The sequence below is a fragment of the Vigna unguiculata genome, chromosome 3 (genome assembly GCF_004118075.2).
Source record: "Vigna unguiculata cultivar IT97K-499-35 chromosome 3, ASM411807v1, whole genome shotgun sequence".
Classification (NCBI taxonomy): Eukaryota; Viridiplantae; Streptophyta; class Magnoliopsida; order Fabales; family Fabaceae; genus Vigna; species Vigna unguiculata.
Window position 1 is genome coordinate 42,088,493 of NC_040281.1, and position 22,954 is coordinate 42,111,446.

At 32.9% G+C, this 22,954-nt stretch overlaps 4 protein-coding genes across 4 annotated transcripts; 3 read left to right on the top strand and 1 right to left on the bottom strand.

Moving 5' to 3' along the window:
• Positions 1 to 1,041: 1,041 nt before the first annotated feature.
• On the top strand, positions 1,042 to 1,669 carry LOC114175457 (germin-like protein 9-3; the record flags this gene model as incomplete). The annotated part of the gene is made up of 1 exon (XM_028060215.1): positions 1,042 to 1,669. A coding segment is annotated over one exon (534 nt), but the record flags the coding sequence as incomplete, so codon positions are not given.
• Positions 1,670 to 4,095: 2,426 nt separating this feature from the next.
• LOC114176617 (probable serine/threonine-protein kinase PBL25) lies at positions 4,096 to 6,633 on the top strand. The gene is made up of 7 exons (XM_028061712.1): positions 4,096 to 4,268; positions 4,352 to 4,567; positions 4,816 to 4,884; positions 5,280 to 5,348; positions 5,548 to 5,607; positions 5,698 to 6,020; positions 6,129 to 6,633. Exons 1-7 carry the CDS (start codon positions 4,157 to 4,159, stop codon positions 6,567 to 6,569), a joined length of 1,290 nt encoding a protein of 429 aa, XP_027917513.1. The 5' UTR covers positions 4,096 to 4,156; the 3' UTR covers positions 6,570 to 6,633.
• Positions 6,634 to 7,454: 821 nt separating this feature from the next.
• LOC114176618 (probable protein phosphatase 2C 46) lies at positions 7,455 to 13,589 on the bottom strand. The gene is made up of 5 exons (XM_028061713.1): positions 13,237 to 13,589; positions 12,595 to 13,130; positions 11,764 to 12,131; positions 8,662 to 8,898; positions 7,455 to 8,230 (listed from the first exon to the last, which is right to left on the bottom strand). The coding sequence occupies exons 2-5, from the start codon at positions 12,905 to 12,907 to the stop codon at positions 7,970 to 7,972; spliced, it is 1,179 nt and encodes a 392-aa protein (XP_027917514.1). The 5' UTR covers positions 12,908 to 13,130; positions 13,237 to 13,589; the 3' UTR covers positions 7,455 to 7,969.
• A 1,264-nt stretch (positions 13,590 to 14,853) lies between these two features.
• On the top strand, positions 14,854 to 17,993 carry LOC114177989 (CSC1-like protein At4g35870). The gene has a single exon (XM_028063633.1). It carries the CDS (start codon positions 15,104 to 15,106, stop codon positions 17,510 to 17,512), a length of 2,409 nt encoding a protein of 802 aa, XP_027919434.1. The 5' UTR covers positions 14,854 to 15,103; the 3' UTR covers positions 17,513 to 17,993.
• Positions 17,994 to 22,954: the final 4,961 nt, after the last annotated feature.

A 22,954-nucleotide genomic window follows, 5' to 3' on the forward strand; every position in this document is an offset into this window, starting at 1 on the left:
TCTTATTATTGGTATGTTCTGTATTCCTGTCTTTCAAAACAAACTCGTCTTTACTGTAACTCTTAGTGGTGTCACAATATCGGTAATCATTAGACATTTAATTATGCATGTTTAAATATTTAAATATGCTATGTAATGTTATACAAATAGGAATATGTGAGATTAATTTAATTTTATTAATTTTCATTCTTTAAAAAGGTTTAAATATTTTCTTAAAATTTTAAACTTTCAAGTATGTCTTAATAATAAACAACTTTAGATAATGAGTTTATAAATTTTTCTTTATATATTTAATTTTTTCTTATTTCTATTTAATGTGAAATTTATATTCTAAGACAAGAATTTGTAAGGATATTTGGGATGTATATGCATCAATGAATTTGTAAGAATTTTATATTTAAGCATCTCCTCATTGGATGAGAGGAAAATGAGATGCAAATGATCAAATATTCATTTTGCCTTTGGCTTTGATACTCCAATCAATTGTTATTGCACGTTTTCTCTCAACTTTGTGTTAGGTCAGCTTTACAATATTAGTTGATTTAGTGATAAAAATTGAAAAGAATAACAACAAAAATTGTGACTTTTTACTAATATTTAAAAATTATAAAGTCGATTTAAAAGATTTAAAAGAAAGGGTGAAAGAGACTCTAGATTCAATTCTTTACGATAATAAAATTTTCTCTAATAATAAAATATTAACAAGTAACACTTTTCTAAAGAAGAAAAAAAAAACTTCTAATATTTTGCGAGCTAAATACATTAGATTGATTACACATAGATGTTGCAGCGTTTTCTCTCACAAATTTAATGAAGAAATTGACCCTTTAAAAGATATCACTATACTAAAAACACTTGCCTCAAAAATCTTCAGTCCGAAGTTGGTTCCAGCTCAGAAAAGCATTGCTTTTTGGTGAGGCTTGCACACAAGAAAGCATCATGACCCAGTGGATTTTAAGACACCTAAGCACAACTCAACAACCAAAATAATAGTGATTAGAAATCAGGAAAAGGACCCTACAAAACCAAAATCATTAACTTTCTTTCTCTGCTAAACACAAACATGAGGCTAAACTGCATAAGCTTGATTTTCTTTCACATCATTATCTTCATCAAATTCCTCAGTCTTTCAAGGCCACAAAAGCTACCCTGCTTGAATTTCCTGCTCTTGAAGGAGAAAGCATATCATATGCACTATTTCAGTACCCTGCAGGTACCATCAACCCTCCTCATATCCACCCCCGTGCAGCGGAGCTTCTGTTCCTTCTAAGTGCTTCTCTGCAAGTAGGTTTTGTTGACACTGCACGCACACTTTACACACAAATCCTTCAGCCCGGTGATATCTTCGTATTTCCGAAAGGGTTGATACATTATCAGTATAATCCACAATCAGTTTCGGCCACTGCTATATCAGCTTTTGGAAGTGCAAATGCAGGAACAGTTTCAATACCCCATTCTATTTTCAGTACAGGAATTCATGATGTAATCCTTGCCAAGGCTTTCAACACTGATACTAATACTGTGAAGAAGATAAGATCTGGCCTTAACAAACCGTACAATATAATGGCAAGCTAAACTTTCGTGTACCTCTTCCTTCTAGCTTCTGTATATCTGATAAATTATATATCAAGGAATCTTAAAAACCTCCATGTTTTTGTTTTTATGCTCATTCTGTTTCCTATGCTATTTTATTATTCCATGTGTTCATACCGTAAGTACAAACCACCCAACGTGCGGATCAACCAGTGTGTTTCTTAATTTCTTAAATGTTATCAGGCTATGGAGAACATGTAGTTAAGGTGATTAAATGAGGAACAAGTTGAGGTAAAAGGATGTTGAAATTCATATTGATTAGATAATCTTGTTTAAGGTATTATCTAAAACTCTAAATATTAGAAAACGAATTTAAATCTAATTTATCTTCATTCTTATAAAATTTGACATGTAAGATGACATAGTTAAGGTGACTAAAGTGAGAATTTTATCTACATATTCACATATTTTAATATATAGCGGGTTGGAACCAGCGAGCCAACCCGGCTCACCACGAGTTTGGATCGGGTTGGGTTGAAATTTGTTTACAAATTTCAATATAGATTAATTTTTGATTCGATTCATCTAGAATCCGGTTCAACCGAATTGAACCCGTGGTGAGCCGAGTTGGCTTAACCCGCAGATAAAAGGATCATACTAGTATTTTTTATTAAGTAACCCAGGTGAGCTGGATTGGCTCACCAACCCGCAAATATAAGAGTCACATTAGTGTTTTTTATTAAGTTGGACTTTACATTTAGGTCATGTTAGGTTTTTTTTTAGCCAACACATAAATAATTTGGTTTTTTTTTTTATTTTGGTTTGAATTTAGATTGTATTAAAGTTTATTTAGATTTTAATTAGAATTATAATTTAGTTTTGACTCAAAAAGAATTATATTATTTTAATTAAGTGAACCAATGAATCAACCTTGTTTAATTCGCCAACCCATGGTGGGCCGGACCGAATTTAAATTTTTTTGGCTCGCTAAAAAGTGAGCCGGATTGGGTTGACTCATTAAGTGAGTTAGGTCACACCGGATTACCCAACTCTATTTTAATATAACTATATCTATAATGACACTACTTTAAATATCTTATAAATATTTTATGAATTAATTACATTCACATCTCTTCTTTAATATAACTATATCTATAATGACCTACTTTAAATATCTTATAAATATTTTATGAATTAATTACATTCACATCTCTTCAATCTCAAAAGGGTGCAAACAAGAGACATGAGTCAAACTGGAAAAGATGAGACATGGAAGGACATACGTAGGTATGATGATAAATTGAATTTTTAACCAATCTGTATTTATTTTAATACAAATAATTGGATCATATTTTGATCCAAATCTACTTTTTAAAAAAAATTAGTTTGGATTTTTTTTATATTCAGATACAAATATAGATTAAGATTTAAATATAAATATAAATATTTTGATCAAGTTGAAAATCTAAAATCTAAATAGTAATAGTACCTGTACTTAGTGTTAGCCGGTCGGATATATATATATATATATATATATATATATATATATATATATATATATATATATATATATATATGTATATATATATATATATATGCTTCTCCTTCAAAATTCAAAGTATATAACGAATATAGTTAGACTCAAATTAATTGAGGCTAAATCAATCCATCTATGGAAGGTTAACCCGGCTGGAATGGAATCAAATTCTGGAAGATGGGATAGAAAAAAGAGTTAATCCAAAAAAGAGTAAACGGGGCCAATATACAAGATCCATGGATGTTTTAATTAAGGACAAACCAATACTATGTAGACATTATTGGTTTTTTTGGTGCGTTTATAATATTTTTATTCCTGGCAGGGGTTTTCCCCAAATTCATTAGGCCAAATCTTATTTATACATTTATACTTAATCATAGTAGTAGGTTTGTAATCACTCAATAAAGAATTTAAACAAGATCAGTTACTGCAAAAACACAAAAACAAAAGTATGATAATAACATCGATCACGCCATCGCAATAATTAAGCTAACAAATGAGCGAAATATGCGGGCCAAACCAAACACTAAAGGACGTTAGCAAATTGCTATCAAACAAACTTTACCTGGTCACTCCTTAAAACATGGGACACTTACGTTGAAGTCTGTCCGGCAACTCTATTCAACTATGAAAGTATGCAAAAGAACACAATATTAATTCTTGAATAGTACTACAATACTATTGTATTTATGATCCCACGTTGCTTCTTATTAAAAAAATAACAAGCTGCTACACTCATTTTTGTAGCAAATAATAGCTTATTTGTTCTGCTCTCTGTTCGGAAGTGCTGAAAATGGATATGTTTTATGATATGTTCTTCATTATTGTACAATGGATAAATGTCTTGGCTTATATGCCGTCCCAAGATATGACCAAGTAAGCTGAATTGAGAGTGCCCTTTAATAAACAAGAACATGTAACAATATCCTATGTAACATGTTACATGATGGGTCCCACTAGAAGCTAGCAAAAGACATAAATATTAAGGTTGCAAGTTTTGATGTTTACCTCTGTTTGCTAGAGACTTCACCACCTGAAATTTTCTCACAACCACCTTTGGGAAACAGGAGTAGATTTGTTCGTAAGATGTCGCTGGAGTTTATCGCAGGCATTTTCTCAGCAATGGTAGTGGCCTTACTCTACTGGCTCTTCAGGAAAAAGGTCATTCCATTTCTTAAGCAACGTAAGACTTTGAAAGGTGAGTGAACAAACTAACAAATCCAAGTAATTTAAGTAGTGAACAAATCCAAGTGTTTGAAGGCTTTTACATTGTTGCTGCAGGACGGGAACATAAAAGCCTTGAACATGATGCAATATCATTGAGGTGTTTTGATTTTAAGGAACTAGAGAAAGCAACAGCAAATTTTAGCCAAGATTGCTTGCTGGGTTCTGGTGCATTTGGAAATGTCTACAAAGGAACCTTTGAGTTAGAAGGAACACTAGCCATTAAGAGAGCTCATTTTGAATCATTCACGAGTGTGGATGAATTCAGAAATGGTTAGCCTCATTCAAGATAATTCTGCCTGTTTAACTCATGTCAATTCTCATCAAAACTCTCATCATGGTTTTGAAGTTGCAACCGTGGTCGCAAATATATTGCTCCTTTTTGGTCTCCAATCATAATGCAACATCATGTATCTGCAATTTTGATAACTGCAACCACAACTGCAATTCAAAACCATGACTCCCCCAGAAAAGAAAATTCAATTTATTATTCTTGACTAGTATTTCTTTGTTCATGGCAGAAGTTAGGCTCCTTTCAGCAGTTAGGCACAGGAATCTTATTGGTCTGGTTGGATATTGTGAAGAACCAGGTGACTATGACTGACAAAAATTCCCTCTTGATTGTGTAGTAAAAGTTGATGTTCTTAACATCGTGATGATATTTATGGTAAAAGCACATTGCTTTGGTAGTTTATATTCCTTGACAGTACTCAGTGTTGTGAGGGAGTTATTCCCACACAATTTTTTGCTAACTTGGCCTAATTATTGTTAGAATAATAGTTAGAATACAAGATGAAGGGGTGAAAGTTAAGGAGCATTATTCTTATACTGTCATTTAGTCTTTAAATTGAAAAGTCATTAAGGACTTTGGGTTACTTTACTGTCCATACTGCATTAAATCATGTAACATAAGTGTCAAATACGATAAAATGTCTTGTATTTTCTCTAGTCACCTCTATGTTTCTAACAATCATGTCTTGGTCAGAACAAGATGGAGCCAAAATACTGGTCTATGAATATGTTCCAAACGGTTCACTGCTTGAGTACATCATGGGTAAGTTTTCTGTTTATCCTTCTTAAACAACACAATAGTCAAGGATTTTCTTTCAGTTCTAACGTGTTTCTTAACTTGAACATCGTATCAGAAGTACAGAAGACAGATAGAATTAAAACATAGACCAAATTTGATTAAAAGCTTCTACTGTTTATTCGGAAACCACAAATGCATGGCTAAGAATATTAGCTTTATGTAGGAAGCAGAATGAGCTTAACTTGGAGGCGAAGAGTGAAAATAGCAATAGGAGCAGCAAGAGGTTTATCCTTTAAATAAATAATAGTCCCCAGTTGATTTAACAAGAAATCCTTGAATTAACTAAGAATTGCTTTGTTGGTACCTTTTACAGGCATAGCTTATTTGCATGAAGGTGTGAAACCAAGCATAATCCACCGTGACATAAAACCAAGTAACATCCTATTAGGGGAAGGTTTTGAGGCTAAGGTTTCGGATTTTGGGTTAGTAAAATCAGGTCCAACTGGTGATCAGTCACATGTGAGCAGCCAGATTAAAGGGACACCAGGGTACCTTGACCCTGCCTATTGTTCAAGCTTTCATTTGACCAAATTCAGTGATGTTTATAGCTTTGGTGTCATACTTTTGCAACTTGTTTCAGCTAGACCTGTGGTGGATTCCACTGAAAAACAAAGCAATCAACATATCATTGACTGGGTAAGCAAGCAATGCATAATGCCCTTAATCTTCCAATGCAAAGTTTTGTTATTATTGTATCATCATAGTTCATTACTCATTACAACAGATTGGTACATCATGATGCAGGCAAGGCCAAGCATAGAAAAGGGAAGTGTTGAAGAAATCATAGATGCAAATCTACTATGTCAGAGTGAACCCTGCAATATGGAAGTTATGCTGAAGATGGGGCAACTTGGTTTAAGATGTGTGGTTGAAGAACCAAAACATCGCCCAACAATGACTCAGGTGTGTCAAGAACTTGAGCGAGCCCTCAGCTCAGCTGATAGCTTCAACAGCAACAAACAGTTTTCAAAGGGATTCTTTACACCAATTGGCTTATCCCAGCAATCTCCCAAGTCTGAGACTCGGGGATCAGTTGAATCAAATGATTATTCACAGAGCTTTGTTAGTATTGATGGTGTTGGATTTCAGAAATTCCATGTTGATATGGATAGTTTCTCCTTTAAGAGCACTAACTTAAGGTGCCTAGAAAATAATAGTATTAGTATTGACATGAATAGAATGTAATGGTACCAGGTTTTGTATTCATAACAATTTGGAAAGACTGAGATTTCTTCAACAGAATGACAAAAACTCATCACTCTTTTCCTATATTGTCTCATCATTGGTCCAATTGGTAAACACAGAGATGTTCATTCAAATCTCGTTGTCAACGTACGTCTATATGTATCCGTGGATCCAGTTCAGAGGTCTGGAAGTAACTCTCTTTTTACATGTATATATTTGATAGTTCTTTTTCTCTCTCACTGCTACCTTACCAGAAAATTTTAATAAATAAAATAAATGTTAAAAACTACAAGAAATTAAAGAGACAGACAACTTCTAATTTTGCAACTTTAGACGTTTGTAGAAGTTCAGATATTTTAACTTTTCTATAATAACATTATGTGTTTCTAAAAATTTTGCAATATTTTTCATCTGTAAAAATATTATAAACTATTTATTCAGCGCATTATAGAAAATTTTGAAATATGTTAGCTATGTATAGATACTTTGAGGCTCTCCGTAACTTAAAACATTACAACCATAAATCTTTTATTTTTAATACTTTTATTTATTTTTTTTTTTACATTAACTCTTTAAAATATATGTCCTTTTAATACTTAATATTTGATTGTTATGTTTTTTTTTACAAAGTAATTTAACTATTATTTAAAACTTAAATTGTGAATACTTAACCACTTATTAGGAGCTCTTTACTTACGATTGCGACAAGAGCCCAATTTATTTTTCTATCCAGATATTCTTTTACTTCTCTTAAGTCGTATCATACAACGCATTCTTCACCTTAAATTCAAGTCAAGATTAATGCAATTATCAAATTCGATAATAGAAAATCACAATAAGAAAACATTATAAATTATGAAAAATAAAAGATACACAAACATAATGTTACAGAAACATTTGATACTTGAATATAAAATTGCAAAGATAGCATAGTCATCACTTCCGTACCTAGAACTAGATCCAAAATCCATATTCACCATCCTTTTTGTATCAGACATAACCCAAAAGAAATAAGGATAACAAGCAATATGAACTTTGGATACTTATTTAGTTTTCCCATTGAGTGCGATAAACTAACTATGCATTCAAAGGAGTGCACGAACAACTTACAGAAATCACTCCCCATTGGATGAGAAAAATATGAGATGCAACATGATTGCCTCTTAATGATCAAATATTGAAGGTTACCTTTGGCTTTGGTACTCTACTTCCATGATGCTTTACTCACGCAAGCTACATACCCCAAGTCACTTGTTACATTGTACTAAATGAGCGAAAGTTTTTTCAATCTCTGTTAAATTGGATATACAATCTGGTGGTTACCAGAGCTCAATGTCTGCTAAGGATACAACACTACATACAAGCATAACAGATCATACAGCCAGCTTCATCAACCTGAACTAAGTTTCCATCGGTGCAGCACAGGGAGCCAAAGTTCTAGAAGGAAGGGGAACACCACCTCCTCTCACCGATAAAGGAGGACCTCTTACTGAGCTGGCTCTGCTGACAAGATTGGAGTCAAGAAATACAACTACAACTGTGATGTCATCGTGGAAATGCCTGCGGACACCACGATCAATTTTTTTCAAATCAGAGTACCTCATTTCTCTCTTTTTAGCTGCTTCCTGCAAAGCAACTTTGATGAGCCTTCGAGCAATTCCCTGCAAAACATAAACCAGGTAATGCCAGCATCTATCTTTCAATCTTTGGTTCTACTATCAAGTGTTTGAATCTCTTAAGATATCCTCTTTCATTCAAAATTGTGCATTGTAAGTAATTTAAGTCGCAGCTTTTGTTCATATACAAAATGCATCCTATCGATTTTAAAATCCAAGACTGCAAGCAGTAGCATTTACATGAGAGCAAGTTGGCATGATCGTAATCTAAATGAAAACAGCGATGACATAATAGTGCATGGAAACCATGGTAAGAAAATCAAGCACTAAATGCTCCAACAGAGTACATGAATCAACTATTTGAAACTTAATGAAATAATTAGGGGCATGTAAGTTATGACTGGACAAAATCACAGTAACTAAGGAATGAAAACATAAAACAAAATAGAAACGACCATATTGTACATTTATCTTACATTGTGTGGGTTGTTTTGAACTATATCAACGGCATCTTGATTGCTAAGGTGTTCCCAAAGACCATCAGAAGCAAATATGAGAAATTGATCATGCGATTGAAGTTCATGAACAGAAATTGATGGGTCGGAGCTCAAAATTGGCCTCTTAAAACCATCCCGTACACGAAACTTGGCATACAGTGGTTCCTTGTTGAATTCAGCCTTTTTTAGGTATACATCGCCAATGGATCTAGAAATCTGCAACATAAAAATTTCATAACTAAGTTGTATTACACATGATAAGTATATGGTAATGTTTGGTCTAGCTCTTCTCATTATAAGAAGAAAATACGCAAACACATTTTCCAGAAATCTCTTACAAGATCAAGTAGCTTAATTTTATAAAGGAAAAGGAAAACAAGTAGCATTTTAATTGCATGATCAGGTGGGCAGCTTTGGTGTAAGCTGTTTGTACACTGCACGGAATTCCCTAAAATAGGCAGCCTTTCGTCTGCTTATTTATTGTAGAGATTTCGAAGGTTGATAGTTTTTTTTCTACAGAAAAAAATAAAAAGTATTTTTGAAACGTTCACTTGCTATATTTTTGTTTATTGCACTGCAGTATGATTCTAGAATTTTAGCAATAACTACATTCTCCACAACTTTATGCAATGAGATTATTCTGTTCACGGATATTTCCAATGTGTTCCTAGGTCAGACTTGTGTTGATTCAAGACTTGTGGACAAGTATTTGATGGATCAACACATGCAATGAGGATAAATTCCTGGGCTTAGTTTAGTTTTCTATTTGTTGTAGTACGAGTTGGTTTGATGATCAATCTTGTTTAGTCATAAATTGCCCATGATAGAAATATTAATTGGAAGTGTGATCACAGCTTCTTAACACCTAAACAGAACCAAGCACATTTTGTGTCTTAGTATGTTAATCTGTTCTTTATCATTTCGAAAAGCTAAGAAGATTCGTTTAAATAATTAAATTGAGTTTTAAGATATTAAATCAAGTATCTTATTTTGTTTCAATCGATTAAACTTAATATCAATTCATTAAATTGTCCTTGTTAAAAACCTAGAATAGGAGAGAAATAATTTAATGATTAATAATCGATTAAATCAGAAAAGTAATTGATTAATATTTGAAATAATCTTATTTACCTTTTAGGACATGACTTCACTTCAAGACAATTTTTTTCAAGGATACTCAGGACAAAACTTGAGAGATAATTTTTTTGTTTACAGAATCAACAAGTTAGTAATCATTGTGTTGTGGAGTCTTTCATCTCAAGATAAATAAGTCATCAACACCAACTCGTGTAGCTAAATCTTATCAGTTACAAATTCAAGAAATCAGCAGAAGTTGACCTTAAATTTTTGCTTTTATCTTTGAAGGTTTTGTAATTATCAAGATAGGGTGTCTCAAGGTTCTCGTAGCAAGCTTCTACAAAGAGGGTTATCAACTCATCTCGTAGAGCTCAAGAGATTTGGATGTCATTGTTTCTTTTTGTGAACATTGAAAATTAGTGTGAACTAGTGTATATTCTTACTTTTATCCCATCTCATCTTAAAATTACTGCAACCAATAGAATTGAAAATTCATTCATTGCGTAATTACATATTAGATAGGAGAGCTGTTATAGGAGAGCTGTTGAAGGCTACTAGATCTTAATATAGACAATGCTTATTTTTTAACGAAAACGTTTGCAAGAATTTGAAAAAAGGGTTGAAATCTTGTTTCAAATCTAGCTACACAGCAGGCAGCAGCAGAATAGTGATGATATCAGGTCAAGGAGGATGATAGAACTCTAACACCAAGTTGAAATTACAGGGGGTTCGTTTGATATAAAAGAAGAGACAAAAAAGTATATATCCAATTGATATTCATATGACATGATAGGTTAGTGGTCCCTCCTGCTTTATCTTATCCAACAACCATAAAATTGATTTTTTTTTTTAAACTGGCAGAATTCTATCAAAATTTTGATGATTTTTTAAAGTTTTGTAGCATTAATTTATTAGGGGGTCGGGGAGAATCAACAATCCCTAATTATATTACTAGCCTAAGTGAAGTGTTCGTGTAGCACAAGCCCTGCCAAGAACATACTAATATAACAAAACTCAGTAACACAATATATATTGTAACATACTATATATATATATATATATATATATATAGACACACACACATATAAGTGTACAGGCAATATTTCTACCAAAAGAAGATCATAGGTGATGCTTTCATTTCTTAGCTACTGTAATACTATGACAATTCTTCATACCAGTGAATGGGCTGCACATGGCTACCATATAAACTATGATTAAAACAAAGCATATTACTTCAACCTCTCATTTAATTGGTTAAAATTTCAAGAACATTTTTAAGTCCTAGCAAAAAAGGAAAAAAAAAAAACTACTCGTACCTTTAATTTATAAATAATTTAATATCCTAACTAATCTAGTAAAAATAGATTCATTCGCATAGAGGAAAATATATTATTAGTGCTTATACCTCAATAAAAATAATTTAACTAATGAAAGGATATGCTTATACCCAAAGATTAAAATCTATTTTTCCAGTTATTACATGATTTAGGGTATTGCCTTTAGGTAAATCAACTTTTCAATCTCATCTGTAAATTAAAAATGCATTTTAAAAAAACAAAGAAAAATGACTTAAAATGTTATTAAAAAATGAGACCATAACTCGTACACAGGACAGCAAAGCCTATGCAATAGGACCAACTGTGAAGAGTCAGTCTACATATTGCATAATCCAAAAACTTACAAAGAGTCATCATAATCACAGATGACACAATTTAGATATGCATATCTAAAAAGGTACAGGAAAAATGCAATGTATTATTAATAAGTCACATCAGTTTTTTAATAGACCGCAGACAATAAATTAAATTTTCATTTAAAAAACAAAAGGATGGAAGAATTTGGGAAATAAACCGCAGGCAATTAAATAAACTGCAGGCAATTATTAATAAGTCACATCAGTTTTTTAATAGACCGCAGGCAATTAAATTTTTAATTGCCTTGTTTTATAAAATAAAAATAAAAATAAAAATAAACTAATCACCAAGATTCACATGTGAAACTTACCTGTATGAGACCCTTCACCCGCCATACGTTGTGCTTTAGAACCACAATTTTTGAGTCATCAGGATGCAAAGAATGCATCTCCTGTCTCACAGATTCTATGCCCACATTATGCTCAGACGAAAGCTGGATGGCCAAAACTTCCCCAGTCGCTCTGACAACCCGCCCAAGCACAGCACGGGAATCACCAAGGTTAGCAATGTAGAGGATACCACCACAAATCACACCAACCAAACAACAAGATCCCACCGCAGCAATTTGGGGATTCATAGGCCACTGTTTGGTAACCACTGACAAAAAACCTTCTTCGGTGGCTTGGTATGCCTTCCGAATAACCTCCACTGACATGGACTTCTGCTCGGACGCAAATCCTTAAAAAATATGCACAGGTCAACACAAATGTTCACAAGCAACATTGAGTAATGACTTGAACTGAAAGGACAAAACTTATACACACTTTTACTGTTCTCCAATTAAAATTAGATTTTCACCTCCGAAATTTGCATAATCCTTTTAGTGCAAACTTTTATTACGCATATTATCAAGGTGAACCTCTAATTCTATTTGGAGAAAAACAAGAACACCACCAACAGAACATTTTATCTAAGTTTTGTCCAAACAGAAATTCATAGATGCTCCGAGAGCAAGACAATATTCTTGCTTCATGCTATTGAAAATGTATCACATCAATTTATGGGGCCATCAACATCACCACTTTAACTACATTCTATCTGCTATATCCAACAATCTGATGAGATACACATTCAACGGCGTTGAGCACCTGTGAATCTGACTAAAAAATGGAGAGTGAGCATAAAAACTAAAAACCATTACGTTTAAGATGTTGGAAAAGATGATCACAAACGAAGCGCGATGTCTCAGGTCCACCGTGGCCATCATACACACCAACAAAGGTACCATAAGGGCCAGTCTCAAGCAAGCTAAGAGGACCAGACTCAATCTGGCTCTGATCCTCAAGCAAGTTGTTGGCCTGAACAACAGCCATTGAGTATTCACCAAACAAGTGCTGCCCGGCATCCTTGTACCACAGCAGCCCGTCCTTCCGCCCCGTAACCTCGGAACCCTTGCCGTCGGAGGATCTTCGCCGCCAGCAGGCAGTCAGAAAGTCCATCAACCTTGATAGCATCCCTCATTTCACCCCAAAACAACCTCCAATTCCTTCACATCCACAAACGGATGCTCCAATCCCACCCCCCACAAACCCTGCCTCACCTATGTTATATAAATAATATTAAAAATAACAAATAACAACAACAATAATAATATATCTATGCTATGGCTACCACTGAATTTCAAACCCAAACATCAAAATCCGAGAAATTCAACCGCTGAATTTCACAGGAACCCCTGGAAACACAAATACAAGAAACATAAGTGAGCAATAAAGAAGAAAGAAGTGAATAAAGAAATAAAAAAATAAAAGAAGAGCATAGAGTTGTCGGAAAGAGCAGTACTAGGTTACAGAGCGAAGAGAGGAACGGTTATGTGATGCAAGAACGATAGATCTACAGATCGAAGAAAGCGAAGTGTGTGGTGATAGGGTTTTGTGGTGAGTTGACGCGTTTTCTGGTTTGGGGTGGTGATGATGTAGAATAGAGGATAGAGAAAGGAGAAAGGTTGGGATAATTGAAAGGGGAAAAGGGCTTAATGATGAGTGATCGGTGGTGGGAGTGAGTGAAGGATGATGAGTGACCTCAAACTCAAAACACTTTCCTTTTCTTTCTTTCTTCTATTATCTACTCTGCTCTTTCTCGACACACACCGAAGAAAAAGGGTAATCCACACCAACTAACTCTCCCTGAATTTTGTGAATATTACACACCCGTCAATTTCTCCCCATTTTTTTCATTTACTTCTGCTTTTTCTTTAAGCCAGTTTAATTACCCATCATCACCAAAAACTAATTAATCACATCATTAAGTTTATGCTGACTTTTACCTTTGCAAATACACCATATTCAAATCTCACTGCTACAAACAATCAATATTTATTTCTTCACCAATTATCATATATCACTTAATTAATAAATAATATGATAATTAGATTAAATAGTATAATATAAGAAAATGGAATTGGTGAAAGAAAAGAAATCAAATAAATACATTGCTTACTTTATTTTAAAAAAATCAAGGAGAAAATTAACAAATTTTATAACACAAAATAACAAAAAAAAAAATAGAAGCTGACGTTTTAAAAATATATTTTAAATGACGTGTCAATAAATGTTATAAATTACAATAAAAAGTTTGTTAATTATTAAATACATTAAATAATAGTAGAAAATGTTATAAACTAGATGAAAGTGTGGGACGGTTCTGTTGTTGGAATAAAGACATATGTCTCATCAAAATATTAATAAATGTGATCTAGAAAAACTAAGCCGTAGAATATTTTTTGTATTTATTTCTTTGATAACTTTTATACATATCATATATATATATATATAGAGAGTTGTATAAGAGATGCTAATAATAAAATATTATAATTACATGTGAAATATTTAATATACAAAATTTTCTTTCGTGACCGTCAAAAAGATTTTTTAATTTGAATTTAAAATAAATTAGAACCAGAGAATATTTTCATATTCATTTAGGATCTATTATATTATAAAGTGATCTTTGAGTGAAGAGATTTTTAGTGAGAAAAAGAAAAAAGTACCTATTATCTTTTCATATTCATCTAGTAAATGTGATTCCTGGGAATCAGGAATTAGGTTATGAAGCGTAGTGACGTAATTAACTTTTTTGTTAAGTAAAGTATCTTTAAATGTGTATATGAATTCTTATTGTCTTTCATAAACATGGATTTTTATAAAACAAATATACATATTAATAAAGAAAACATATAATAAATTTTAATAATAAATAAGTCAATGTTATATAAAAAAATGTAGAGAAAAAATTTCATACGTGTGATGAGAATATTTCAAAATTAAATTAAACTTTTTAAAAAAGATAAAATAAAACTAACACAAATCAGTTCTAAAAGATAAAAGAAAATATGATGATTTAACCAATAATAAAAAATTGCGTATCCTCTTGTAAGGTGGATCTAACATTATAAACAACAAAAACAGAAGATCATAAAGTAAAAATAGTGAAGAAAACGGAAAGTTTCATGCGTGGCCATCTTCTTCCCGTTTCCTTCTCTTGTTTCCCGTCAATTTTCCTCTGAACCCTAACCCTGACCAAACCCAAAGCTTTAAGCACTCTCCATTCGATCCCTTCCTTAAGCGCAACACCAAGATAATCCATTCTCAATTATACTCATTTCCCAGCAAAACCCTACCGAATTTAGATTCCTCGAACTCTGATTTCCGATGGGAGGAGACCCCCTCCCTCTGCCGCCGTCATCCTCCGGCGATGACGGCGACCCTTTCGGCACCTGGTACGGCAACATCGACTACCTCCTAAACATCTCAGCGATCGGCTCCGCGTGCTGCCTCCTGATCTTCCTCTTCGTCAAGCTACGCAGCGACCACCGCCGCATACCGGGGCCCGCCGCCCTCGCCTCCAAGCTCCTCGCCGTCTGGCACGCCACCGGCCGCGAAATCGCCCGCCACTGCGGCGCTGACGCCGCGCAGTTCCTTCTCATCGAGGGCGGCAGCTGCGCCCTCCTCCTCTCTCTCGCTGTGCTCGCTGTCACCGTCCTCCTCCCGCTCAACCTCTCCGCTGGCACCGCCGTCATCGACGACGGCTTCTCCAGAACCACGATCACGAACATAGAGAAGGGCTCCTCTCTTCTCTGGATTCACTTCCTTTTCGCCGTTGTCGTGGTGTTTTTGGTTCACTTCGGGATTTCGGCCACCGAGGAGCGGTTGAGGATTACGAGGTTCAGGGACGGATACGGTAATTTGAGTGATCCTACCTCGAATTCCACTGCAATATTCACTATTATGGTTCAGGGTTTGCCGAAAATTATAGCCGCTGACAGGGTAGTGTTGCACGAGTATTTTCAGTATAGGTATCCGGGGAAGGTTTATAAGGTTATTGCCCCAATGGACTTGTGTGCTTTAGATGATTTAGCCAATGAATTGTTGCGTGTGAGGGATGAGATTTCGTGGCTGGTGGCCAGGATGGACTCTCGGCTTTTGCCGGACGATGAGCGTGACGGTGGTGTTTCCGAAACCGGATTGTGGGGTTCGATGGTTTGTTGTTGGAAATGGTTGAAGGGTTTTTGTGTTGATTTTATGGGGAGGTTTGGTTATAGTGATGAGGAGAGGTTGAGAAAGTTGCAGGAGCTGAGGGCTGAGTTGGAGAGTGAGTTGGCTGATTATAAAGAAGGGCGTGCTCCTGGTGCTGGTGTTGCGTTTGTTATGTTCAGGGATGTGTATACTGCTAATAAGGCTGTTCAGGATTTTCAGAATGAGAAGAGGAGGAGAATTGGAAAGTTCTTTTCTGTTATGGAATTGCGGTTGCGGCGGAACCAGTGGAAGGTTGAGAGGGCACCCTTGGCCACTGACATTTACTGGAAGAACATGGGGACGCCGAGGATGTCGCTGAAGTTGCGGCGGGTGTTTGTGAACACCTGTTTGTTGTTAATGCTTTTGTTCTTCAGCTCACCCCTAGCGGTGATCACTGCTGCTAAGAGTGCTGGGAGGATTATCAATGCTGAAGCTATGGATAATGCGCAGCTGTGGTTGGCTTGGGTGCAAAGCTCTAGCTGGCTAGCAAGTATTATATTTCAGTTTTTACCCAACGTGATCATATTTGTTAGCATGTACATAGTGATCCCTTCTGCTCTTTCGTATCTCTCGAAGTTTGAACGGCATTTGACAGTGTCTGGGGAACAAAGGGCTGCACTGTTGAAGATGGTTTGCTTCTTCCTTGTGAATCTCATTCTCTTGAGGGGTTTGGTGGAATCGTCGTTAGAGAGTACCATCTTGAAGATGGGTCGTTGCTATTTGGATGGAGAAGACTGCAAGAGGATCGAGCAGTATATGAGTGCATCTTTTCTGTCCAAGTCATGCCTTTCCTCGCTTGCATTTCTGATTACAAGCACTTTCTTGGGGATTTCTTATGATCTGTTGGCACCCATTCCTTGGATTAAAAGAAACCTTCAGAAGTTTCGGAAGAATGACATGCTTCAATTGGTGCCAGAACAAAGTGAAGAATACCCGTTAGAACATCAGGACATAGATAGTAGTCTTCAGAGACCACTAATGCACGACAATGCTTATGACATTGCCAATGGGGATAATGTTGAGGGACAAGATCTTTTTGTTTATCCAATTACTGGAAGCTCACCTGCTCCCAAACAGACATTTGATTTTGCACAGTATTATGCCTTTAATTTGACAATTTTTGCCCTGACTCTGGTATATTGCTCATTTAATCCCCTTGTGGTCCCTGTTGGTGCTGTATATTTTGGGTATAGATATGTGGTTGACAAGTACAATTTTCTGTTTGTCTATCGAGTTCGTGGCTTCCCTGCCGGCAATGATGGTAGATTAATGGATACTGTAATATGCATCATGCGTTTCTGTGTTGATCTATTCCTACTTGCCATGCTCCTATTCTTCTCAGCTCGAGGGGACTCCACAAAGTTGCAAGCTATCTTCACTCTTGGGTTATTAGTCATGTATAAATTACTGCCTTCAAGTAATGATAGTATACAACCAACACTTTTGGAGGGCATTCAAACAGTTGACCACGTTGTTGATAGTAGGCCCATTGATTATGAGGTATATTCACAGCCCAGGTTTGATTGGGATACCTCCCAAAGGTAACTCGGACTTTGATATGCATTGCTTCATGTCATATAAAGATGTCTCTCTTCCCAAACCGGTACGTAACTTAGAAAAAAAAAAAAAATAGTGGTGAGGGATGGGGACAAAGGGCACGCATGGATAGGAAGAAATGGGAAGAGGTTTCTGGTAACTGCTGTTCATAATTTGTTGTAACACTCATTGATCACTCTTCATTCTTCTCCTACCACTTCTTGCCTAATTCCAAAGCTTGGCCTGGATGTTAATATCTGGAATGTACCATATTTTTTTTGTGAAGTTAGTAGCTTTCTAGTTTCTGCAAATTTGAGTTTGTGATATGATACCATTTTTAGAAAGTAGGTCTCCAAAATAATAGGAAATTTTATGGGAATGTCATGTTGGTTAGGGCAAGTGGTTCTGGTCCCATTACCAACGCCTACTTGCTAACAAAATGAAAGCGAAAGCCAAATAATGCCTCATTTTTTATGAAGTATTTTTAATAGCTTGGTATAATTTAGATAACAGACTCATTCACATTGTTTACTGTTACGTTCTTTTTTATATTGAATTAACGGGTTTTTTGTGTATCATTTTTTCCTAATTCGTCCAATATTTTCTATGAGCACAATAGAGAACTATCCAAGTTTTCAAAACCGATTGGTAATTGAATGTTCGCATAAAAAATAATCAAAGTTTAGCAGTTTAACTGTGTTTAAATTAGTATTGACAAAAGTTACTATTATTTTTTTTTCATATATTATTATTGTCTATAACAATATATCTATAAATAGTTATATTTTTTTACCCAGGTCACATATTTATATTTATATTTATCGAATCGATTCATTTTTCTATTTATATAATTAAATCGATTTGGTGTAAATAATAGTTGATAGTTGATTTTGTGAGGGGAGTGAATCAATTCGGTTTATTTTCAAAATTTATTATGGACTTTCTTTTTAATTTTTAACTTTCATTCGAAAATTTATTTATAGATTTCATGGTTCACAACTAAAGGGTTAAATGACTATTTTTGTGTCTGAGTTTCTCTTCATTTCTTCGTATTTTTCATGTGATTTTTTAGAAGGGTTATTCACAAATCAACGCTTACAAATCACTCTAAATTAGCACTCTAAATTAGTTTATCTAAACAATGTTGACATTCACTTTTCTTTTCACACATCAACGGTACCCTTTCGAATCCAAACACAATATTATGATTCACTTTTCTTTTCACATTAACTATACTCTTTCGAATCCAAACACTACATTATGATGTATTTGGATTAGGGAGTTGATTTGAAGAGTCAGAGAAATGATTGTATTATTGTTTAGATCAAGGGATATATTGTGTAATTTAAGTATATTTGAGATAAAAGTTTGTGTATGGTGTGATGGGTATAATAAATTAAAATTTTTCTTTTAATAAATAAAGGTATTTTATTACTATTTTACCCTTTAGAATAAATATGGTATAATTCTAAATTATAAAGGGAAAAATCATTTCAAAATTAAATTCAAGGCTTAATTATGTTTTGGATGCATAATAAATTTGGTAACTTTTAGTTGTGTCCCTATTAAATTGTTGTGGTCTATCAAGTCCTATAAAATTCTAAACTTTTCACTTGAGGCCCTGCAATTAGAGATCTTTTTGTTACCCATGTGACTGTGATAGTTATCTTCTACTCCGATTAAAAATCGTCACATAATACATCATTGCAACCTACCATAATGTTGAGGATCTCTCTCAAGGATTTACCGTTGTATTTACCTAAAATTATTCTTAAAGCTAATAAAAATTATAAATTTATAAAATACAAAATTAAAAAATTAAAAATATATAAATTATAAAATTATAAAATTATGAAATATAAAATATAAAATATATAATTTTATGATTTTCAAAATTTATAATTTTATGATTTTCAAAATTTATGATTTTATTATTTTATAAATTTATATTTTTACAATTTTTATAATCTTATAAATTTATAATTTATATTTCAAAAAATTTTAGGTTTATATTTTATAAATTTATAATGTTAGGTAAATACAACAACAAATCCTTAAAAAATCTTCTAGTTTACAATGATACATTATGCAATGATATTTAAGCAGAGTGATAATGTAAATTGTCACGTCAGATTGATAATAGAAAAAAAATATACCAGTAGGTACTCAATTAAAAAAATTTGAAATTTTATGAATTTACCACAAAAATTTAATAGAGAAAAAATTGAAAGTTCTAAAATTTATAAGATTGAAATCATAATTAAACTTTTTAAATTCAACTATAGTAATTTAACAATGTGTATGGCAACTTTTCGTTTTTTTTTTACTTAACTTTATACAACAACTCCACTGAACTTCATATTACATATAATTAAATATTTCAATTTAATTCTAATAAAATACAAAGGTTATTAAAGCTTAATATGAATTTTTACTTTTCCCTTTTATTTAAGTCAAGTTAAAATGAAATTACAAATTCATTGTAAATGAGTTCTGCATTTCGTAAATTTGAATTCAATATTGTATTATAAGTATGAATCTTAATTATTAAACGGGGACATTTTTATGAGTTACTTTCCTTTTTATTAAGGGACATTCTTCTATTCTTCTACACATTGATTATTTGATAATGAACAATGATATTTTGACTCTTATTTTTTGTATTTTCATCCTTTAATCCTTAATCTTTGATGTGGTTTAGTATAGGTCTAATTAATATACTACGGTCTTTTACTATAAAAATATCAATTACTCATACTAAGTCAGATCAAAAAATAAAAAATGAAAATCAAAAAAATAAGAATCATAATGAGAGTCATAATATAATTTTCCTTCCATAATATCCAAGATTTTTTAAATGCATTTGTTAGTTTTAATGTCATATTACTTTTTATTTAGTTGTAAATGTTAATAAATTGTATTAATTAAGTTAAAGATGTATTTATTGTTTAGTTAAAATAAATTTAAGGACTATTATAAGCCTAAAGCAATCTTAACCTCCTGCATTACAAATAAAAATACACGATTCGATACAGACAATGACCTGCTCCACACTTTCAAATACCCAACCATTATCCTAAAAATTTGTTTCTAATATTTCTTTTATCTCTATTTATAAACATATTTTTTAACTGTTTTCTCTTTCAAGCTCTATGTCTCATATTTATTCTAAACTAATAATTTTTAAGAAATTATCATTAAGTTAAAAAAATTTGTATAATAATATAAACTATTTACTATAAATTAAAAATATAATTCATAGACTAAAAAATATTTATTTATCATAAACTATAGTTATACGAAACTAAAATTTATTTTGTACGACACATGCCAAATACTAATTAAAACGCGTTTAATAATTTAATTTGTGATTGAAAAAGGAAGGTTGCATTTAAATGTTTTGATTGTTAACTTTTGTTTAAGCCACTAATTATTTCTATACAAACTAGACATTTATTAATGAAATAAAAAAATAGTTATAATGAAAATATAACTAGTTACATTAAATGCATAAACATGCTAAGTGATACATGTCTACCCTATATGAGAAAACTGTAAACTCTTGAATTGTACTAAAATAAATACAATATATATATATATATATATATATATATATATATATATATATATATATATATATTGTATTTATTTTAGTACAATTCAAGAGTTTACAGTTTTCTCATATATATATATATGCATTTTAGTAATTTATGAGAGAAAATGAATGGTTTTAAGTATGATGTTGCAAATAAATGTCATAGTCAAAGAATGATGCTATATTCACTAAGAACCAAACAAGTGCAAATTTCTTCATACTTGAGCATGTTTTGAATCTGAATTCATTCTATTATGGCTCCACTCGTCTCTTATTTGTGACATGGAACTTTCTCTCTGAAATGTGTGGCTATACTTTCGATGTAACTGATACTCTCACTATAACCAATTCAACAAGAGGATAAATAGGTTGAATAGCGAGTCACAGGTCATGATTTGCTCTTTTCTTTCACTTCTAACTTCCATTGTTCTTCATCACTTAGGTAAGAACATGCATCATCATCATCAACCAGTGAAAAGCAACCTTGCTGATTTAGGCACACAAAGAAAAAGGGTTGAATCACAACCCCTTTGTCCAAAGCCCAGAAAGGTCTCACCTTCCATACCTGAATTCCTCAAGCCAATTAAGTGTAATAAACACAGGTTTGATTCACTTTCATGATAAAAAGAATACCAACAACACGTTATTTAATGTTTTCTTTACAACATATTATTCTCTCTTTCTCTACATGTAGATTGACACATATGGCATGAATAATTTGATGCTGATTTTTCCTTCGTTTTGTTTTTCTTTTGATCTGTTATTCTTCTCACCAGTCATTCAAATATCAATAATGGAAGCGAAGTTCTCGATATGATCTCCGAAAAGGTTTGGATTTTCTAAAATCAATGGAAAAATAAGTGATTGGTGTGAAAAATTAGATCACATATACAGCGTTATGATGGTGGTTAGTGAATGTTGTTAATGCAGAATCCAGATGCAAGGGAATTCCTATGCAATGGATGCTTGCCATGTTGTTATTCTGGCTCTCCTCCACGCAGAACAGAAAATCCATTGGTTCATGATGTGCAGTTTCTTCACCAAGTTGAAGTTGTTTCACCATTAGCACGAACCAAACTCTCGGATAAATTTGGTTTCATCTCTGCTTCCCCCATGTGAATCACAAAAGATGGGAAGAAAAGTAGCCATGGGAGATAAGGTTTTACACAAATTTTCATAGTGTAGAAGTAACTTTTAACGGAATGATGTAGGTAAGGATAATTAGACTCTAAGTACATGTTCTTAATGTTGAATATGTAAATAGTTATTGTTTCAAAATTATCAGGTTTGAGGTATTATTCACTTTGAGACTTGAGGTTCCACAACATGTTTCAAAAGATAAGGAAGGAAAGGATATTTAAATTATCCTTTACCTTGACTTATAAGTAGTATGAGACATGTTCTGGGCTCATATCTTTTGAGATAAATATTTTTAGAGTCAATTATCATATCCAAAGTATCCTAAGACAAATGGACAATGATATTTTGACAACTAAATTTTGACAATTTTTTCTTACAACTTGAGGTGACATCTTCTAAATAGTTTTGAAATATAAAAAATAAAAAAGTGAAAAATCACTTAGAAAATATCACCTCAAATTATAAAAGAAAGTTTTCAAAATTTAACTATTAATAAATTATTTTCCAAAATAAAATCATGATGGAACTTCAAACTCTTCAAATAGATAATACCTCATGTCGTATTGATCTAGTATCTATCTCATCAAAAGATTGAAACAATTATTATATAGTCTAAGAGAAGAGAAGTAATGTAAATAACAAATCTTGTTGTGTAAGCCATCATGGCAATCTGGTGATTTAGTTAAATACACCATACACATAGATTTAGGTAGGTT